Here is a 20,845-nt window from a genome sequence, read left to right on the forward strand (position 1 = left end):
TTTGGCAGAGTCAGGTTTAGGTAGCAGATTTGTCCACATAGTGGCAGAGCTGAGGGTACACCCTAAACTTGTGGTCCTAGATCCCCCTATTTGCGCCAACCACATGGTCGCAGCTCAGAGAACACAAAGCCAGACATGTATATTTCCAAGTCCAACCTCCCAGCTGACGAGGCAGAGAGACTTCACCTTTCCCGACGTCTTCACACCTTTCCAGAGGCTGAAATACAAGACGATGATGACGACCATCAGACAGAGCAGCAGCTGCCACTGGGGCAGGCCGATGTCATGGATCCCACTGCTCTCGTGCAAGTGAAGGACACCGCGCCTGTGAGCAAGAAAGAGGACAGCGTCAGGGAGGATGACCAAGTACCTAGGGATGGCGACAGGAACCGCCACTCCCCCAAACTCTGGAGCTATTAGGTGGGCCAGTTCTGGGTAGCTATGGCCCCGCACCCAGGATGGCCTGCTGAAGTGCCACTTACTGGCCCCGAGATTAGGGAAGCCCCTGTTTTCCAGAGTTCCCTTTCTAAACTAGCAGTTCCTGATAGGAGAAAGAACAGAGTTCACACACACAGCAACCCCTAAGTGGTAAAAACCACCATTAGTAGAATTAGTGTTCAAACACACAAAACAACAAAAAAATCCGCCATTGGTGAAATGGACAGAGCGTGGAACACTATGCAGTATATGTGGCCATGGAGACGAACCTTTCACACCTTATGGCAATGGCAGACAATCAAACAAGCATTTTCTGTCTGACTCCAATCATATGAAGTTCTGTGAAACATGGAAAATTAATCTAGATGGTTAGAAGTCACTCTGGTTGGAAGTGAGGGTTGCCTACTAGGCAAGGACCTATGGGCACTTCTAGGGACCCTGCTTCCTGGGCTGTGTGCTGGTCACACAGCTACATTCAGTTTGTGACAGACTCATTGGCCAGAAGAGTGTCTACTTGGAATACCAAGGCTGGCTGCATAGTTGTTCCTCAGTATCCCTGGGGTATTGATTCCACAACCTTCCATGGATACTGAAATCTGTGACTGCTCAAGGCCCTTAGATAAAAATGGCATTGTGTTGGGTATTTCTTACACAGGCCGTCTGTACATTCTAGATCATCTCTAGATTACTTTAACAACCTAGTCTCCATACAAGTGTTGTTCTGTATCACCACAGAGATAATGGCAAGGCACACACTTCTGTCTGTACCTGTTCAGAATAGACACATCTCTCACGGTGTGATACAGAGGCTCACTGCACAAAGGTCTTCTGGGAAAGAGAGGCAGATAAATCACTCCTGGATCATTAGGGCTCAGCCCAGGCCTGGCAGCTTAGGTTCAAAACAGACAAACGTCCTCAACTCTTATAGCTAAACCCAACAGTCTAGCTTCTCCTTAACAGAAAACGAGAAGCCACAACCACTCCAGGGAGAGAGAGCTAGGGAGGTAAAGGTGGGTCCCTAACATGGTTTTGCTTCTCCTTAAGTCCTCCTTCAACTTGGGGTAAAGTCCCAGCTCTCCAGATCCTTTGTACTGCAACCTTCCGTGTCCCCACATAGGGACTTCACTTCCCTGGATGTCATTCTGCAAAGATCTGTGTTCCGTTTTCGAGAGAAGCTGGTTATAAATAATACTGAAGTGATATGAGCAGGCAGCAGGTCCACACGCTATCCTTCCTTAGAATAAAACACTAATTCCAAAGGACACACTGATGACAAAAACTTTAATTGAAAGACAGTTAATTGTTTAATATATGTAACTGTTTATCTCTGTATCTAATATTTGTGTATACATGTATATCTGCCTTACCTGCCTCTCCTCCTCTATATCCCCTCAATCCTTTCTCATCCTCCTTTCCTCCCTTCCCCCTAGTTTTCTTTCTCTTCTTCCACCTCCACTTAAAGAGAATTATGAAATACGGGTTTTAATTTGAATATAATTCGGAACCTGCCAGGAGCACCAGCTGTGCATACAGCCCCATCTCTGAGCACGTTTCCCCTTCGGGAACAGGATTCTCAATTCACACATTAGTATTAATTGTCTAAGGTCACGATAAACCTTTCTCTTTGTTGGGGCTGTTGGATGCTCTTTTTCACTATGTAGCCCAGGCTGGGCCTGGAACCCATGGCAACCTTCCTGCTTTGGTCTCCCGTGAGCCACTAGAACAGACAAAAATAAATCTTTTAAAGGATGTTTTATATCAGAAAGAGATTGCTGCTCTCTATTCACTCTTAACCAATTAAGTCAGAACCTCCGGGGAGTTGGTACTTGGGCAATAATGCCTTTGATTGGCAGCCTGAGATTGAACCTACTGAGTCAGAGGCCTATCCAAATGACAGACTTCTGCTAGACCAACTGAGCCTTCCAGAAACTGTCTACTCTCTTGGCTAAATACAATTGGTTTTCTGTACTTGAGGAAGGGAAAATGGGCTTGTAACTCTCCTGGAAGCCTGGGTGCTTAGAGAAAGACACAGGTAACGGTAATGGGGAGTTGAACCACATTACTGGACCAGCTCAAAAAATCCGATTGGGTGCTGATGAGAGTGTCTACTCCCAGTCTGGAGATCCACCAGCCTGCCCCTGAGGAGTTAACCCCTGTGAGTGGCCCGTGAAGGTGAGAAGAGCACACAATGCTGTGTGCTGCGTTCATTCAGTCAGTGATTCTTTCATTCGTACCAGGTGTCTAGAATTTGCAAGAACATGAAAGGAAGTAGAAGAATGTGGCACAGAAGTTGTCCGGGCTCTCCTGGATCTTGTTTGACTTGATCCCATGCCTAGCCCCAAGTTCTCTGTAGCTCTGCTTTGATTCAGGCTGTGTGTTAGGCACTGGGTGACTCTAACTAGCATTCGTGAATCTCTCCCCCCAGGTGTCTTCCTCTTTAGCAAATGGCTCTCATGAGGATTGAACTGTAGAATGTGGGCCATACCTTGGACCCAGGAAATGTTCCACAAAGAGCAGCCATAACTGTCCCTGCATCTGAGGCTAGGCTTTAGGGAGTAGCAGGGGGTGTCTGCAAAGAAAGCTGAGGAGCGTTCCCAAGACTCCACAGAGTGTGAGCAGACCAGGCTCTTCTGACAAGACTGTTAGGAGCCAGTGGAGTGCACGGTGAGCTGGAAGCAGGTATTCGGGTGCAGAGGTGGCAAACGAGGACACGAGCATTTGTGAAAGAGGAAGGAAGCTGTGTAAGTGACCAAGATCCACAAAGACCGACATCACTCCCAACTAGCCAGTCTCTGGCTGCCCCAGGTCACCTGTTTTGGCTTCATACAACTCACCATGTCTCGTACCCTCCTGCAACAGTCCCTGTATCTGGCCCTTCCTAGTCCTGACTCTGGTTCTCACTAACCTGTCCCATACCAGGCCCCTTATTCTCTCCCTTCCAGACTATTGAATATGCATAGTTCCCTCAATCCTGGCCTCTGCTTCACACAGGATCTCCTAAATCTACTCTCTACTCCTGGGAGATGACACATGCGTACATGGGTATAACCTTGTCACAAACAACTACTTCCTATGTCTGGATCTCGTATACTACACATGGAGGGAAAGGGCTGGTGCTGGTATCTACTGATAGAGGTCAAGGACACTTCCAAACATACAGGACAGTGACCACCCCACCCCCACTCCCCAGGAAGAACCATCCTACCCTAAGTTATGCACGTCAAGTGGTGAAGTCTAGCTCTGGGAGATAGAAGCCATTCAGTATCAGGGAGCTTTCAAGTACCACTGCCAAGTTTATGCCTCCCTCGCCGGCGGCACCTGCCTTTTGGTCCTGGCAATTGCATCTTGAGATGCTTCCCTGATCCTAGGGGAGGGTCTTGGGACCTTCTGTTCCTGCATCCTAGAATACATTTCCCACCCCAATTTGTCAGCCTGGCCAATGTTTGAGTCCTGCTATCCTCAGACCAGAAGTGGTTCCGTGACTTATAGTCTTTATTTCCAGAGAGAGAGAGATGATGATGAAAGGTGGAAGGGAAAGAGGAGAGAAGGGAAGAGAAGAAAGGGGGGAAGGGGGCAGGGAGAATGGAGCAGAAAGAATGGCTGAATATGACCAAAAAGAAGTAGAATAAGTATAAGAGAATAAGTAGTATCGCCTCACTTGCTACTTAATTCTGCATCATTTCATAGTGTTATGGGTTAACTGTCATTTGGCTAATTGACTTAAAAATCACACATATACATGTACTATCATGCGTGTGTGTGCGCGCGCACACACACACACTGTAGGGAATCACCCCTGCTTGTCTGAGGCTTGAGAAAATGCCCTAATGTCTAGTCAAACAACTAAAGTGTTCCCATGGAACATGCTTCCCCAGATGCATCTGAAGAACCAGACTCCAGAGCTGATCATAGAGAAGAAAACTGAGGGCCAAATTCCTAAGCTATGGGGTTGGCACAAGCAACTTGGGTTTGTATTCCTTTTTCCGGCAGCTTAATGGAAGTGAGTCATCACTGGGGGCACCATCCAGGTTTTCCAAGCCCGTGGGCCAAAATGACTCCATTCCTCTCTTGACATTTAAGCATGAAGATTTAGTATTAGAGAGGAGGGAGAATTCCCTTCCTCGCCAGCGGTGTCATGGGTAGAAATTTTCTATCCTGACACAGTCACCAAAGGTGTCTTTTACAGATAAAGCTGGAACTTTAGTGGCTTTCCGCGGTGACACTTACGTGGCTTCAGTCCCAGAGCCTGGGAAGAGCAACACTTTTGTTCCCTTGAAGGATATGTTCAGTCTGTCAGCCTAAATGAGTACAAGATGGCAACAGACTTGGCCAGGGTGCCCTGGGGAAAAGAAGGAATTACCCAACCTCCACAGGGCTGGCACTGGGAGTCACATTTGCTGGCTCTCCGGACAGAGTTGAGCTGTCTTAGAAGCAGAAGTAGCTCAATGCTCAATAACAGGGACATGTACTATACAAAATCCAGAGATAGCCGTGGCAATACTGTGCTCTGGGAAGCTGTCTCCAGCAGAAGCCCCTGTACTCCTGAGCCAGACCTATGAGACCAGAGTCCTGGGGCAGAAAGCGGAGCCCAGCTCTGTCTTAGGCCTAAAGCCGGACTTTATTTTCCTGTTTGACAATACAACTCATTTTTACCTCCAGAGATGGAGAGAATATGGTAGGATTCGGTTATGAAAGAACGTTCAGAACACAGTTCAGGGTAGCTAGGAGGGCTTGTGGGAGCAGGGGACAGATGAGCTAAAGGTTTCCAACAGTCTCCCCACCTTCTGCTCTCTCCCACAGGTCCCCAAGTCCCTGTGTAACCTTAGACAAGAATGTTCTTCCACCCTACACCCTGTCACTGCCTGGGCTTGGAAGAAGCTTAGCTCTGCAACAAAAGGTCTCCTCTGCCTCCTGCTGTGCATCTCTGCGGGAGTAGACGGGCTGGTCACTCCGGGGAGGAATCAGATACTAACCAGACCAAGATGAGGGGCTTTCAATTTACCACTTTAATTTATAAGAACAATGATTGCCAGGAGCTAAAGAAAGACAATGCTGTTTGCTCAGTGAGAGGAGCATGCTGGGAAGCATGGATCAGCAGGACCGCCCCATCCCCCCATCTTGCACTGTCTCCCTGTCCAAACCACACTCATAAAATGTGAAGAAACGCCCAGAACTTTCACCCACAAACTCTGCTACAGTTCTGGGGTCTGAACCCATGCTCCTCTGGAGAAGAATGAAGGAGACCCTAGATTTTCTGTGACATGAGACCCTCCCACAGGACAGGGAACTGTAGTGCCTAATCCAGGAGCTTTCAGTGATGGTTCTGGGGAACTCACAAAAGTCCATGTGCCCTGGCTGTAAACAGGCTGGTAAGATCCTGGCAGCAGTAACTTTTAAAACTCCCCAGGTGATTGCAATGTGTAGCCAGGATTTGACTTCACCATACTAAGAACTTGATCCTTGGCCCATGCAGGGGACAAACTCCCTTCCAGTGCTACTCTGGAACTGGGGACCTGGGATGAGGCTTTTGCTGATTCATTCTCTTTTCCTCATTCATAGATCAAGCAACATTTTAGATCCCAGTGGTCATAATGAAAAGATAGTATTAACCAGGTTCCCTCTTAATGGGAAGCTCCCTAATTAAAGCAGAAAGGTAAAGAACTCAAAACAGTTGCCAGAAGTCCTTAAAACTGACCAGATTAACTAGGCCACTCGATGCCAGAGTAAGCAATAAACTCTGAGAGCTGCTAAGAAGACTCTCAGAAGAAAGTCTTCAGTCTCTGAGACCAGCTCAGCGGCTTGGAAGAAGCAGAAGCCAGCTGATAGGCCTGGCAAAGCTTTAGACCAGAGACGCTGGAAAAGGACACTGTCCAACCTCTTGAGCTGCTCCGGGCTCCCAACTTCTGTGAGTTGTCACTCATGCTGGGGAGGACTTTGGTGATACAATTGTCTCTGACTCATTTCGGCTCACCCCATTTCCCTCTAGATAACCCCAATAAAACTCATGGTTCATCAAGCTGGGCTTGGTGGTATCTGTCCTTTTCATCTGTTGGGGGGTTTGTATATGACCTGGAAGATAAATCTACACAAGTAATTCCAAAGCCTCAGAATATATCATCTGTGTTTCCATTTAGCAAAGTGCGGAGCTTCGGCAATGGATCACATGAGCCTTGAGGGTGGAGTGCAGTGGAGTTTACCCATCATGTTCTGCGATGCGGTCTGGACTTTGTGCTCAACCACTAGCGTATATAGGGCATAGCTCAAATGAGGCTCGCCTGTGTAGAAAGGATCAATTGAGACTGTCCTCTGAGGACAGAAACATGCAAACACTTTAAATCAGGTGCAAGCAAAGCAGCCACGCCCTTCACCAAGACCTAGGAAAACAGAGCCAAGACCAAGAGGCCAACAGAGTGAATAGTGATGGCTCAGGAGTCAATCACAGATAAAATAAGTATTTGGGATCCCAATCAGACTCAGTACGTAAATTGGGTTAAATACATGTTGGGGAAAGCTGGCATTTACAGGAGAACTCTACTCAGTTATTCTAGAAGGAATGATGAATAGCAAGGGACAATTGGATGCTATGACAGAAATCCTTACCTGCAAAAATTAATAATAGGCACTGTAAAGTATGAGGAACAATATCCTTGCATTACCTTAAAGTACCTCTTTGAAAGACAAAAATTACCAAAGTAAAAATATCTCGATCCAGAAAGGAGCTGGCAACTTCCACCTTTGCCACACTCAAGGTTGACATCACAGGCACAAGACAGATTGGCATCATGCTCTCCAGACAAGGCTCACTGAGAAAAGTGCCTCTGTGCCTCTTTGGTGCCCTTGACGAAGGTGTAGACTCTCAATCAGAATGTGAGAAACAACAAACAAACATCCTGACAAATATTTCATAGATGCACTCCCAATAGTCTCTAAAAGTGTCAAGGTCGTAAAACCCAAGGAAAGCTCAAAGAACTCATCCATATTGGAGGGGACTAAGCAGAAGTGACAGCTAAATATTATAACATGATATCAGTGGGGGAGTGTGAAATTCACATGAGGTCTTCAGTAGACTAGCTAATAATGTGAACTTTAAATTTCTGATTTCCTTAGTACAAAGCGGCTACTCAAGATGTCAACATTAGAAGCTGGGGTGGGAAGGCCCCAAGTACTATTTTTTTTAACAACTTTTCTGAAATTACTCCAACTGAAATGTTGTATATATTTTTAACAATGTTCTGTCCACTCCCCAGCCGGTAACACACACACACACACACACACTGTAAATGCACTGTCTCCAATCTGCATACAACTGGTTTGCTTCCTCCATGTGGGAGCTCCCAGCAGGGGGTATATGGAAGGACAGCTTCAGGACCAGACTGATGTAGATTCCAGTTATGGAGCCATCATCTACCAACTAACTTCTTTTTGGGTGTTCTCTTGGCTGATATCGTCGGTTTCTACAGCCACTTTCTCCGAGCAGCTGTCCTTCCCACAAGCTCCCATTCTCCCACATACTTAGTTTTAGTTCTTAAGGGCAATTAGTCTCTCCAAAGTGCTTTTTACATCTTGTTTCCTGTACACATGCTGGCTCTCTGGCTCCCAGCCTCGTCTTTCCTGTCCTATAGTAGAGGCTCCACCGGGTGCCCTATATACTCCTGTCTCCTCTGTTCTTAACTTGGCATCAAGCCTGCACCTTTCAAATGTTGACTGTCATGCCCCTAGCTGGTCTGTGGTTTTCCTGAGTGCCTGGCTCAGCTCCTACCCAAACCTGAGCATGCAGGTGAGGCACCCATGACTTACTCATAAAACTCTGCAGCCGGCGTGAACTTGTATTTGGAGTATTTGGTATGGTCTCCCAGCACCGAGGCATTGAGGAGTTTCGGGTCAGTGCAGTTGGGGCTGTTCCAGGCATGGCCACAGTTGGTCCAGGGCAGGTTCAAGGTGAAGGATGCAAAGAGGTAGTAGAGGGACCAGGCAATGATGACGTTGTAGTAAAAGCCAACGTAGAGGGCAATGAGGATCACAGCGTAGCCTACTCCTGTGTAGGGACAAAGAGGTCAGGCTTTTGGTCCATCCAGTCCCATAGCTCTACCCTCACTCCTGGAAGTGGGCTCCAGCCACTGCGCATTCCTGCACCTTCTTTTACTGGATCACAGCCTCACCCATAATCTTTTGCCACTGTAGCTTTCTTGGTCCACTTATCAGGGAAATAGAAGTGCCAGGGCCTTAATGTTACAATAGGTGTTGGATGGAAGCTCCCTTGTCACTCAAACAGGACAACACAGAGCTGTGTCTCACATCTCTCTCCCTTCCTGCAATGGAACTGGCCAGTGACAGACTCCTTCCCTTCTCCAATGAATGCTTCTAAGACCATCTCCCTTTCCCTGGTAACTCCTTATACTTAAATCCTTCCCCAGGACCTGCTTCCAGGTGAAGCTCCAGCCAAGCACTCCCTGACTGGTTCTCAGCACAGTGTGCACGCCCACAGGATCTTAGCCCCAATCAACTGTGTCCTGCACCAGCACACTGACCGAAGGAGGGTTACAGCTGTGGCTGATCTTTTTTTGTTTTTTCTGGAGACAGGATTTCTCTCTTTAATAGCCCCAGCTGTCTTGGAATTCACTTTGCAGACCAGGCTGGCCTCAAACTCATAGAGATCCACCTGCCTCTACCTCCAAAGGGCTTGAATTAAAGGTGCGAGCCACCACACCCTCCGATCCTCAGTAGTTCTTAGTGGTGAGATTTGATAGAGAGTAATCCCAGCTTCTTTGAAGTAGCCAAGGCCTTATGATACAGGCCTGACCAATCAGACTGTTGCTTCCCAGTAGCTACACTGATTGGTCAGCAGGTAGTCATGTGACTCAAGTCCTCTGGGTCCTTAGTGATGTCACAAGTACATAAGAGCTTCTTGTTTGCTCGTGTTTGTTGTTTTCAACTGTTAAAGTTGGCATAATTTAACCTTGTAGCAGTTAATGGCAATCTTTGTTAGCAATTGATAAAATAGAGTTAGGAATGATGCTAATGTAAGAGAAAAAAGATTCCAGACAATATTGTTTGAGCACCAGGATCAAGTTGCACCTGACCAGACCCTAGATTTCAACATAAGCCAATAAATCAAAGTCTAATGGGGGGGGAGAGAAAGGGAGGATGATGTGTGTGTGTGTGTGTGTGTGTGTAGATATATATCCTTTATACACTTATAGCTTCTTTAAAGAACCCAGAGGAAGTATTCGCTGGTTTGATTTGACTCACATTCATATATATGAAAATTCCATAATGAAACCCATAACTTTGTATGCTAACTTTATAAATTAGTCAAAAATTTTAAAAACATAAAAAAGAATACAAAAATAAAGCCATTTTGAGTTGGATTTCAGGTGACTAAACAGGGAGTATGCTAATCATATTACATATCTCGTAAGACTTTTATGTCAGCCTGTCCTTCCTGTGAACTGAGCCTATACAAGGTGCTGGAGAGACTCTTGCCACCCAGGAAGACACATTTGTCCTCACTGTCACCATCTTTCTAACCAGTGACTGAGAAATGCTGGACTTCCTCCACACCCTTCGCCCAAAGGTCTAGGGGATGGAGATGACAGTTGTCATGGTAACTTCCCACAGACCTGTTCTAAATTGAAGTACAAGTTCATCTTACAGCCACCATGGCTGTTGTATTAGCTTTCCAAGGCAGCTTTCTGCTGGAGCTTGATGGCATCCTTGATCAACTTTTCATGCCTGCCACGTGAGCAAGAAATGAGAGCAGAGGTCTGTGTGCTGAGATCCCTGATATCCTCATATTTCTCATCTATAAAAATACACTCTAGTCCTTCCCTCAACTAGTGGGGCACAGCCTGGAGTCCCAGTTTAAGGCTACTCTTGATGTAACCTAGCTTATTTGTGTAAATTGGAATAGTGGACAATCTTGACCTTGTCCACGCCTGTGAGCCCCATGTGAGACATTAAGTCTCACCTTGGGAGCAGATTCTTCAGAAGACACCAAGTAAGACTTTGGAGAAAATATTTGACTTCCCTTAGATCACTCCTACCTTTGAAGAAAGGACAGATCTTCCACACTGTGGCTGCCCCTTCTCGGTTGTACTGCCCCAGAGCCAGCTCCATGTAAAACAACGGCATCCCAGCTATGATGAGGAACAGCGTGTATGGGATCAGGAAGGCACCTGCAAACCATGAACACAGCATTAGACCTGCAGGATAGCTGTCCCTTAAAGGGCTACAGTCAAGCCTCTGCAATAGCTGTGAGGATCTTGTTCATCTGCTTCACCTGGCGCTTTCCTGGGGGTATCTTCTGTCAATAGATTTACAAAGAATAAATACTTGAAATGCATACATCAGCAAGCAAGACGGTCATAGTGTTCATAACCATAAAAATGCAGTCTGCAGTCGCACAAATAAAAGCCGAGTGAATCGAAGCTAAAGAACCGTGTTTCCACAGCTTCTCAGAGCCCTCGGTGCATCGTGACTGCCATGAAGCACCTCAAGACGCAGCCTGTACCAAACTGGTCTAAGCGCAGAACCTTTCCCTTCACAAAGCCACACTCTGGACCCTCCCTGGCGAGGCCAGCCTTTCCTTCCACAAGCAAGATGAATGAGACCAGGCAGGGAGAGATGGCATGACTGATATCATTGACAGTCTCACCGGGCTTCCCCAAACCTGATTTTATTGCATTCCCCTAGAGTGCCACAGCAACCCATGAGAAAATGATGTAATCAGGGTTATTGTGACCCCTGGGGGACATTGCTAGGCAGATGAGAAGTCAGCGCTTCCTGATGGCACTGCTGATAAGTGACAGAAGGATTCTCCTTAGACTTCCTTCCTGTCCATGGGCTCATCCTGCTGTAGGCTGCTAACGGAAAAGCTGCTACAAAGAGGCCATAAGAAGCCCATCCACTGAGGCAGAGTAGAACCTGAAGGAGGTCCTAGGCCACAGGAAACATTCCTGGTAGAATAAGGCAATCTCAGTGTCAAGGCCAAGTCTCTGTGTGCCCTGACACCCTGGGTGAACTACATGGTGCCATGACTCAGGGATGTATGTACGTATGCATGTATGCATGTATGTATGTATGCATGTATGCATGTATGACATGTCAGCAAGATCAAACCAAAACAGTCGCTCCTTTCCCGGCACAGCCAGTGTAAAACCAAACTCCCCCTAGACATCTGACCAAGATGCTCTAACCGTGGCAATCTCTGACCCATCCACACCAGGAAAATGAGCCAAGTTGGGATTGCATAAAGATGATGACAATACTGATGATTTTAACACACAGCTCAGCAGCTCTCTCTGTCCAATTCCTAGTGTGGTATGGGTGCTTTCCATGCAACCTCATTATAGCCTTAAGGACTTTCTACCGAGCTAAGATCATTGCTAACTCCATTTTACGGGTACAAACTAAAGCTCTTCACTACAAAAGAACTGGAGCAGAAGCAGGTACATGGTAGCCACGGTCAAGCTCACCCGCGACTCAGTGTCTGCCTCCCACATGGAGAACCTGGGGCTTTTAAGGATAAAGCACGAAGTACTGGTCCTGCTGTTACAAGACCTGGGTCGTTTGCAGCAAGACCCAGGTCCAGGGTGGACAGTAGCAACAACTACTGCATATCCACATCATGCACATCATGCAAGCACTAAGTATCCCAGTTCAGATACTATCCAGAATCCTCTGAGAGAAACAAGTGCTATGACTGCTCTCCAGAGGAAGAGACTGGGACTTAGAGTCAAATCAAGTGAGCTGCCCAGACTTATGTATCTGATAAGTTATAGATATAGAATTTGGGTCCAGTTGTGCCTGGCTTCTGAGTTCTAGGCTTGTTGCCAACATACCCTGCAGATTCTAGAATGTTCTAGTGCTGATACGGGGTATAAGTCTGAATAAGACGTGGGAAGGGGAGTGTTTGTGGACCTGGGACACGCCAAGCTATCTGGTCTGTGTATTCCAAAGTCTACTCAGGGATAGATGTTTTTGAAATGCATGTCAAGGTCTCCTTTCTTCCTCTGAACTTCTACCTAACCTCATCTTTCACAAGAAGGGCCCTTCTGGCATTTGCTCACAGAGCTGACAAGGGATAGTGTTGATAAGAATGGTGCTGATGTGGGGGAGGTCATGGGTTAGTGAAAATAACATGTGCCTTTTAATGGGGTCCCCGTGTGTGCAAGGCCACACAAGCTGCACACAGTATTCATTTAGAACCACCCCAGAGATAATCAACACTACTCCTCCTTTACAGGCAAGGACATTGAGTCTTAGAAAAATCAAGTTGCTTGTCCTTGCTAGTGAACATTTACAACCTAGGTTCAAAGCTTAGTGTGCCTGGGTCCCACTCCACTGTCACTTGCTACATCCCAGGGGCACCTGGAGCTTGGATCGGAGTAGGAGGTTAAGTCCTAAACAGTTGAGTAGACTTGGAGACTGAAGTTAGCACCCAAAGTGGAGAGGGGGAAGGGAAGAGCCAGGATGTTAGTTCTAAGATTCGCCATCAAAGAGTCCACGTTCTCTTCTACCTGGCCAAGGTAAAGGACCCAGCCAACCTATCACAGGTCTATTTTAGGCAGTGCTTTAACTCTGAACTTCTAGATGGTACCTCCAACCCAGTAACTCACTCAGTGTGAAGCCCTTCTCCCCTGCCGCTGATGGCCAGTCACAACAGAGCGAGGAAGTGCAGACATCCATGGGTCTGCACGAGCGCCAACTCTCCACAGTGAGTGACTCTGACAGAACCAACAAAAGTTTCTTGGACTGCAAATGCCAGCAGACTCAAGAATGGTGACACAGGGGACATGGGAGGTAGGAGGGGGAAATAGAAGGTGTGTATGATGCAATTATATTTTAATTTAAAAAGTTTTAATGGTTATGTGAAGAGTATGAATGAAAACTAGAAAGCATCCAATGGTCCACTGTCTCTGATAAAAGAGAACATTTAGTAGCACACTGGTGTGAGCTCTCTTACAAAAAAAAAGATGGCAGTGTGGCTGAAGAGTTAGGAAGAGGTCAAGGTAGCTGTGGTGGGCCGAGGACATCACTCCATAAGCAGCCGTGTGGCAGCATCGTGAAGTTAAAAGCTGCTTATGAACGCACAGGTCTGCAAGGGCCATCACTGTCACTGTCTGTCCTTGTGTCCCTATACGTCTCTCATGTGCCCATGCATTGCCACAAGCCTCACACAGTCCTTGAAAATCCAAAATCCTGTCACAGCTCTGGAATGCCCTTGTTGTAATAGTGCAGGGCTCATGCAAAGAGACCTGGAAAAACCATAGTTGTATGTACCTCCCTGAGGGTTCAACTTCTAGGAAGTCCCCCCCAAAACATATGACTTCATACCAACACACACCCATACATACTCATGCAATGCTAGGAGTAGACCTTTGTATGTGCGCGCACACTCACACACACACACACACACACGTGTTCACATCACCTTATAAGGAGAAGTATCCATTGAGAAAGAGTCTGGCCAAAGGTCTTTGGATAGATTTAGTAAAAATGAAAAAGCATTTGTCTCTCAGGGCCAGTGTAAACTGCCAGAGAGCCCACCATTATAGAGGAGCTCCATTGGCACAGGAGGGTCTGGAATTTTCCATGTAAATGCTGGGTCATCAAGAGGAGAAGCCAGCAGCCACTAAGATCACTAGACACCCACCTGGGAAGGGGAGGGGGTCTGAGGAAAGGTGACTGGGGTAGGATAGAGGGGCACCTAGAGGAATATGATGGCCCAAGGCTGAGGGACTGGGATGAGGTGGAGGGGTGTGGTCACTGGATCCTACAGCCAGAAATCTAGACCAGTCTCCTGAGGATGGACTTCCTTCAGCATTCTGGCCCAACTCTGCTGTGTTCAAGGGGTGAAAATGCACAGAGCAGCTTCCTGGGCCTGTAGCCTGGCTATGGGCTGTCACCGCCTGACACTCCCAGCAGGCCACCAATACCTAGGTCAATACCTAAAATAGCTAGCCTTGGCCCCCTATAACATCTCAGGGTGATATCTAAGTTCAACAAGCTACCCAAACTCTTACAGAGCTGGGCCACAGTCCTCTTGTAGGCATAGTTCAAAATAACAACTCTAGCCACACCGTTAATTAAACACACCTCCTTTCTTCCTTGACAAGAAACCCCTGCAATAGTTCTGTGAAAAAGTCCAGTTTGGAATTCTCAGCTCTTAGAGCTCGAGACTGAACTCTGTTGGCCAAGGCCTTGAGCTCTCTTCATCCTCCACGCCATCAGCCACATAAGAGGCCTCTGGCATATACCGGTGGGTTCTTCTGTCCTGTGGGCCTTTGGGATAATTTCCCTAGGAAAACCCAGAGCCAGGTATCTGGGGCATGGTTGGGTGGAGGGACAATCCCTCACTCACTTTCATTTTGGCTTAAGATGACCTTTTGCCTGAGCCTTGATACCCAGGGACAGCTTCTGACAAGATTGACACCACTCTGGCAGAATGGGTCTTCCCCTCTCAGAGGTCAGCGGGGGTAGAATTTGGGAAAGTGAGTTTGGGGGCTACGTCTCCTTCTGCCGCCCCTCTCCTTGCACTGTCATGCCCGAACTTGACTTGTCCTTGTGGAATCTGGTTCCCATCTCCCCTGTTCCAGTCTCTTCAAGAGGAATAAACCTGAAAGTGTTTGGGATGCTCAGAGTGATATCATTATGACAAATGTGACCCACAATAAACCGAGTAGGACCTCACCTTCCCTATTTGAAATATAGTATAATATATCATGAACTTTTAGAATATCTACAGTAGATTACAACTCCCTAGAGGCAGGGGTTTTCTTCCACACATTTCTGTACTAGGGGTTGGCATTAGCCAATGAGTTTCTGTTGGATAAACAGGTCTCTGCAGTGAGTCACAAGGAGGGTGCCGCTAATGGAAGCCCTGGGCCTTCTCCACTGGTCCTAGAATTTAATCCTCATGTAGGCAATAGGACTCGAGACTGCAGGGCAAGATATGACATTTTTCTCCCTTAGGCCCCTCTTGCTTGGGAACAGCCCTTCAGCTCCTTTTGGCTAGCTCACAGTACTAGGCCACTAGCTGATAACCAGCCCAGAGCAGTACATTCAGTTGGGAGATGGGGTGCCAATAGCTATGATACCTACTCCATAGCTCGAGCACCATGCTGCTTGGCTCCTTGTACATCTGAGCTAAATAATAAGTGTCAGCCAAACAAGACCCATATGTGGATGTCCTTGTGTCCTAGCTAGACATGAAAATATCAAGCTGAGAAACCCCTGATGTCTATATAAGCACTACCCTATGGACCCAGGCTTCAGGAGCTCTCTTTGACTTTATCTCCTCCATCAATTTCTTTCCAGAATAATCAGGACCTCATCTTACACCTATGTTCGGCACATAACCAGTATCATCAAACACATCAAAATGGTAGCATTTCTACTCAGTCAATACTATGTGACATTATCCCAGGTACTTTATATTGTCTGATGTTATCTGGCCCTATAAAAAGGGCTAAAAATTAAACCCTTTATTTTCTGCACAAGAAAACTGAGGGTTAGAGACACCATATGGCTTGTCCAAGGCCACTTCTCTAGCAAATATCAGGCTCTGATTCAGAGATAGGTATGCTCAAATCCAAAAATCCACAGTCGCCACAGGATCCAATGCAGAGTGTCATGCACAGAGGACAACCCACAAGGCACCACCTTCAGGAAGAAGTACTCAGTTACCTACGTATTTGTTCTTTCCCAGAGGCCAGCACAAACCTAGTTTTGGGTTCCAAGGGAACCCTCTGGAACTTACAGCCTGCCATCCCAGCAGCTGGTCTTCAGGAAGGTGTTCAGGCAGGCTGAATTTGACAGTAATTCATTCATAAAATATTAGCCAAGGGCATAAACTATTGGCACTTTCGTCAGTTCAAAACATTCTCCCGTCTGGGCCAGGATAAACACTCAGACTTGGAGAGGTCTATGTTAACACTGGCACCAAAGAACACAAAGACCCAGGGCCAGGCTGCTAAAGGGCAGGGTGATGAAGCCTGGCTTGTGTCCAGCTGTAGTCAGGGTTATTGGGGAGCAAGGAACTGTGAGGATCATCTAAGACTGGATAACTTTATAGCAGTAATTTTGATGTCTGAGATTACAGTGAGTGGCAGGGTTGGAATTCAAACTCGGGTCTTTGGCTTCTTCTGGGATTCAAGAAAAACCCATCTCCTTGACTTTTTCTGGAGCTGAATTCAGAATTACTGAAGGAGAATGGACTCATGAAAAACAGTATACAGTCTCAGGGGCGATCAAGGCCTGCAGGGGCAGCTGAGCATCCCCTGGAACAGGGATGGGCATACTAAAAATCAGACAGCTCTGTTCTCCCAGATGAAGGGCTATACCATCCCCAGACCAATTGCCAACCTCCTCACCAGCCATGGAAATTCACCGGTGTAGCTCTTCCTGCTCAGTCTAGCACCCAAGGCTTTGGCAGCCCAGCCCTGACTTGCATCTTACCCTTATCTCTCCTGGCTTACCCTCCAGTCAGCCTAAGTTACTCTTCTGCGGAGCCTGTCCCAGGTGGATGCTAAAATACTGTTTTGCTGAGCCCTCCCTGCCCAGCGAAGCTGAGTTCCAAGCAGAACTCACTTGCCCTGAGTCACTGCTCAACAGCTCCTCCTGAAACCTCTACAGCACCAGTCATTCTCCCATCCCTTTCCTATGGGATCCTAGTGATAACAATAGAGTAGCAGGCACGCTAAGGCATATGCCGTGCTAACTCTCCACATGCGGGGCGGGGGGGGGGGGGGCATTTGGTCCTTGGCCCTCCTCTTAGCTGAGCAACATTATTGGACAGGTAAAGAAACGAAGGCCTAAGAGTTGCCCAAAGTCATACGTATTAGAAACTGGAGTCTATAACTTCACAGCCAAGACTCCTAATGTCTAGGCTGCACCACACACACACACACACACACACACACACACACCACCATCATCATCGTCATCATCATCATCATCTCTAACACATCACTGTGTTAGTTCTTGCCATATTTCTGCCATGGTTTGTGAAATTGGCAATGAGTCTCTGAGAGCTGGAGATATTTTATTAATATATTTGTTCAACTACAAGTGTGTAGGAACCTTCAACCACATTCCTAGGATTTGAACCTTAATGGAGATTCTGAACTAAGCCTGTTCCCTCAGCTTTCTCCAGTCTGCTTTGGAAACAGGGCCACAAAAGACAAATTATAGAACAACTCAGGCTAGGACACTCCAGGACCAGGATACCAGAGAAAGGAAAATTTAGTCAATTTCAATGAAAAACTTTGTATCTGTGATAAATTTGCTATACTTTGTCCCAGGAATCCAGCACACAGAAGGTTCTCTCTCTCTCCCTCTCTTTCCCTCCCTTCCTCCCTCCCTGCAACATGGCAGTGGCCATGCGGGCACAGCGTCAGCAAGAGCCCTAGAATCTATCTATTTAGCACACGTGGCAAGCTGGCCATCTGTGTTGCTTTAGTTTCAATGGCATATAGCAACAGAAAGGATGGATCACAGCATGTCAATGACGACTTCTGGAAATCAATGCTCCCAGCAGGCAGAGTGGTGGCTTACACATCCGGGTGACCCCTGCAGAGACTAAGCATTATGCCTTACGCTGAGCTAACCCAGAGAAATATTGTTGATTAATGACAGGGCGTCTGTGTCTAGGGACAGGCCGTCTCAGACGGTCACTAAGGACATGCAACTGTCCTAAGGGCTTCCAATTTGTCATTTATTTGTCATCTCTCTGTTTGCTACAAATATAGAAAATCTACCTTTTTACGTTGTTGCTATCATTGGCCCCCAAGGGCCAGAATGCTCAAATGCTCAAATCTGCTGAGAGTCCCTGGTAGGTCATCAGCCGCAAAGTGTGGAAAAGTTTCACCTTCAGGTTGTATTTCTCTTCCTTAGCTTTTCCTCTCTGCCCAGCAACTATGGATCAGGGTACTGAGCCAGAAGAGTAGCAAGGGCCACCAGAGACCAGGAAGCATCTCCTGACACTTGGGACTTTTGTCCCAGCTTCCTTATCTGGAGTATCTAGTGGTGATAGACCTACCCATGACAGGAAGGGAACACGTGGCTGCTCTTCAAATTGGTTTTAGCTTTGATTTGCTTTCTCAGTGAGAGCTGATGCTTCTATACGCAACAGGATCAACTCAGAGCCACCTACTCGTTTTGGTGACCACACCCTTTTTACAAATACTGGGTATTGCTTATCCCAAAGCAAGTGTCCAGAGAGCACACAGAAACACAGAGCTGTGTATCTTGGACTCTGGGAGTCACACGCTCCTCCCAAACCCTGTAAATTGTCAGCCTGCCTCCAACTGACTTCCTTTAAATTCCAAGTCGGAACTACTACAAGGCAAGGTGTGGCCTTATCTTGTAGTACCAGGGATGGCCCAATGTCTTCTTCTAGAAGCTAGTGTCCCTGGGTTCCGTGCAGGGCACTCCTGAACTTCCATCTCAGTAAAGATGATGGGGACCAGGGTGGCTTGGGCATCTTAGGCTCCAAGTCCTTCAGGAAAGAGCTCAAGGCTGCTTCCACAGGACTGTACGTGACCTCTGTGCTCTCATTCCAGGGCTGATGGGAAAATGACAACTCATCAGGAAGAGGGCAAAAGAGCTCGGCTGCTGAGTGTCTTCTCCAGGTTCACCTGAACCCCACTCCATAATGAAGTCAGAGCCTGTAAAACTGAAGAGGACACTCCAGGCTCCCAGGCCTCCTGTCTCAAGGCCCAGCTCAGTCATTGGCATCTAGTGGCCAAAGTTCACAAAAGCTATGTGCACTTACCTCTGTAGCCCTCCCGTGATCCAAGGGCTCTATTTTTTTTTTTTAAACCCGGCCTAGTGTTCTAGCCCCAAAGCTACGAGTGCTGGAGGCATTGACATCTTCTGTCTGGCTGGAACATCCCAAACTCTTGGGGATTCCTTTCAAGATCTATACCCCTTTTCCCATGGGGGGGTGGGGGGCAGCTTTGACTCGTGTTCCTCACCCGACCAGGTGCCCCGAGTCTATCCTTGAGCCTCTGTGCCTACCACTCTCCAAGATCCTGCCTCAATTTCCCTAATGGAGAGTATTCTGATCCTATTTCCCGGCGCCCAAAAGAGTTCTTTCCCAAATACTAAATTTGTTCCTGCGTCTCTTCTCCATGGGTATCCCTGCTCCCCTCCCTTTGCTACAAGAGCAAGCAGCCTCCCAACTCCAAAGCCTCAGTCAACCCTGCGCTCACCACCACCATTCTTGTAGCAGAGATAGGGGAAGCGCCACACGTTGGCCAGGTCCACTGCGAAGCCGACCACAGACAGTAGGAAATCGATCTTCTTGCCCCAAGTCTCCCGGGGCTGCGCGTCACCGTCCTGGGACGCCAGGAGGCACTGGACTCCGTTGCGCTCCTTCACCACCAGCAGATCCGCGGTTTTGCAGGGCCGCAGGGGCTGCTCAGGCAGCGGGTCCGCCCCACCGAGCTCCGGCTGCACCTGCGGGTTCATTCGCGCCAGAAGCATGGGTGCGGCTGTAGAGAGGGACTTCGGAGGCACACCAAAGTTCTGCTTGTATAAAAGGGAAAAAAGTGGTCACCAGGGCTTGCAGTCTGTTTACTCCAACTGAGACCACCCAGGGGAACCCAGACCGCCGGGATCCGTGAGCGATCGGACTCCGGCTTCCTCTAGAAAAGGGAGCACATGTGTTGGAAAAATTTGGAGACAGAGGTTGTGACGCGTGTCCGACTGGGACAGAACTCATAGGTGGGAACCTCCCTGGGCCGCCCTGTGGGTCGGGCTAAAGACCCTGTCGACTCTACCTGGGTCATTCTCCGCCTCTACCCGCCTCCCCCCACCCCCTCGACCCCACATCCCTAAATGGCAAGTTTCTTGCGGGGGCCCTAGAGGCAGGGCCGGTGTCTACTCGTGGTCCCGTCCTGCTTCGGGGAGGCGGAACCCAACAGCCCTGGGAGCCTTCGGGACACTAGTGGGTGCAGCCGCTCGCGAGGTGCTTCGGAGCCGGCCCCACACTTACCGGTCTCGCGCGCAGGGCGCACTCACGTGGTGGGCGGCACGGGGATCGTAGGCGCCAGCCCAGGCTGAGCTCCGCCGCGTGGCACTCAGGCGGGGCCCCAGGAGCGCTGCGGGCGCGGGGCAGCCGGCAGGACGCGGGCTGGCTGGCTCTGGCCGCGCCCGGAGGAGGCCGACCGGGTAATGTAGCCTGTGCCCCAGGTAACGCGCCTATTGCATTAGCCCCGCGCCCAGCCCGCTCGGTCTGGAGCCTGTTAGCACTAATGCAGACTGACAGCGTGGCCCGGACTGGCAGAGGCGGGGGCGCAGCTCCCACGGGCTCCGGGGTGGCGGGAGCCGGACTCTAGAGGACTCGTGGGGACCTGGCTCACACTCTTCGTATCTCTCTTCAGCAGGAGTAGCGCACGCGGTT

General features: G+C 48.3%; 1 protein-coding gene across 1 annotated transcript in view; it reads right to left on the minus strand.

Moving 5' to 3' along the window:
- Slc6a2 (solute carrier family 6 member 2) overlaps positions 1-20,516 on the minus strand; it is a 35,916-nt gene extending 15,400 nt beyond the window's left edge. Inside the window, exons 1-5 of the mRNA XM_057753226.1 lie at positions 20,438-20,516; positions 19,653-19,968; positions 10,482-10,613; positions 8,236-8,473; positions 187-325 (exon numbers count right to left, since the gene is read on the minus strand). Coding sequence (XP_057609209.1) covers positions 187-325; positions 8,236-8,473; positions 10,482-10,613; positions 19,653-19,926 — 783 coding nt within the window. The 5' untranslated portion in view covers positions 19,927-19,968; positions 20,438-20,516. The remainder of the gene's footprint in view (positions 1-186; positions 326-8,235; positions 8,474-10,481; positions 10,614-19,652; positions 19,969-20,437) is intronic.
- Positions 20,517-20,845: the final 329 nt, after the last annotated feature.

This window comes from Chionomys nivalis, chromosome 21, assembly GCF_950005125.1.
Source record: "Chionomys nivalis chromosome 21, mChiNiv1.1, whole genome shotgun sequence".
Taxonomy (NCBI): domain Eukaryota; kingdom Metazoa; phylum Chordata; class Mammalia; order Rodentia; family Cricetidae; genus Chionomys; species Chionomys nivalis.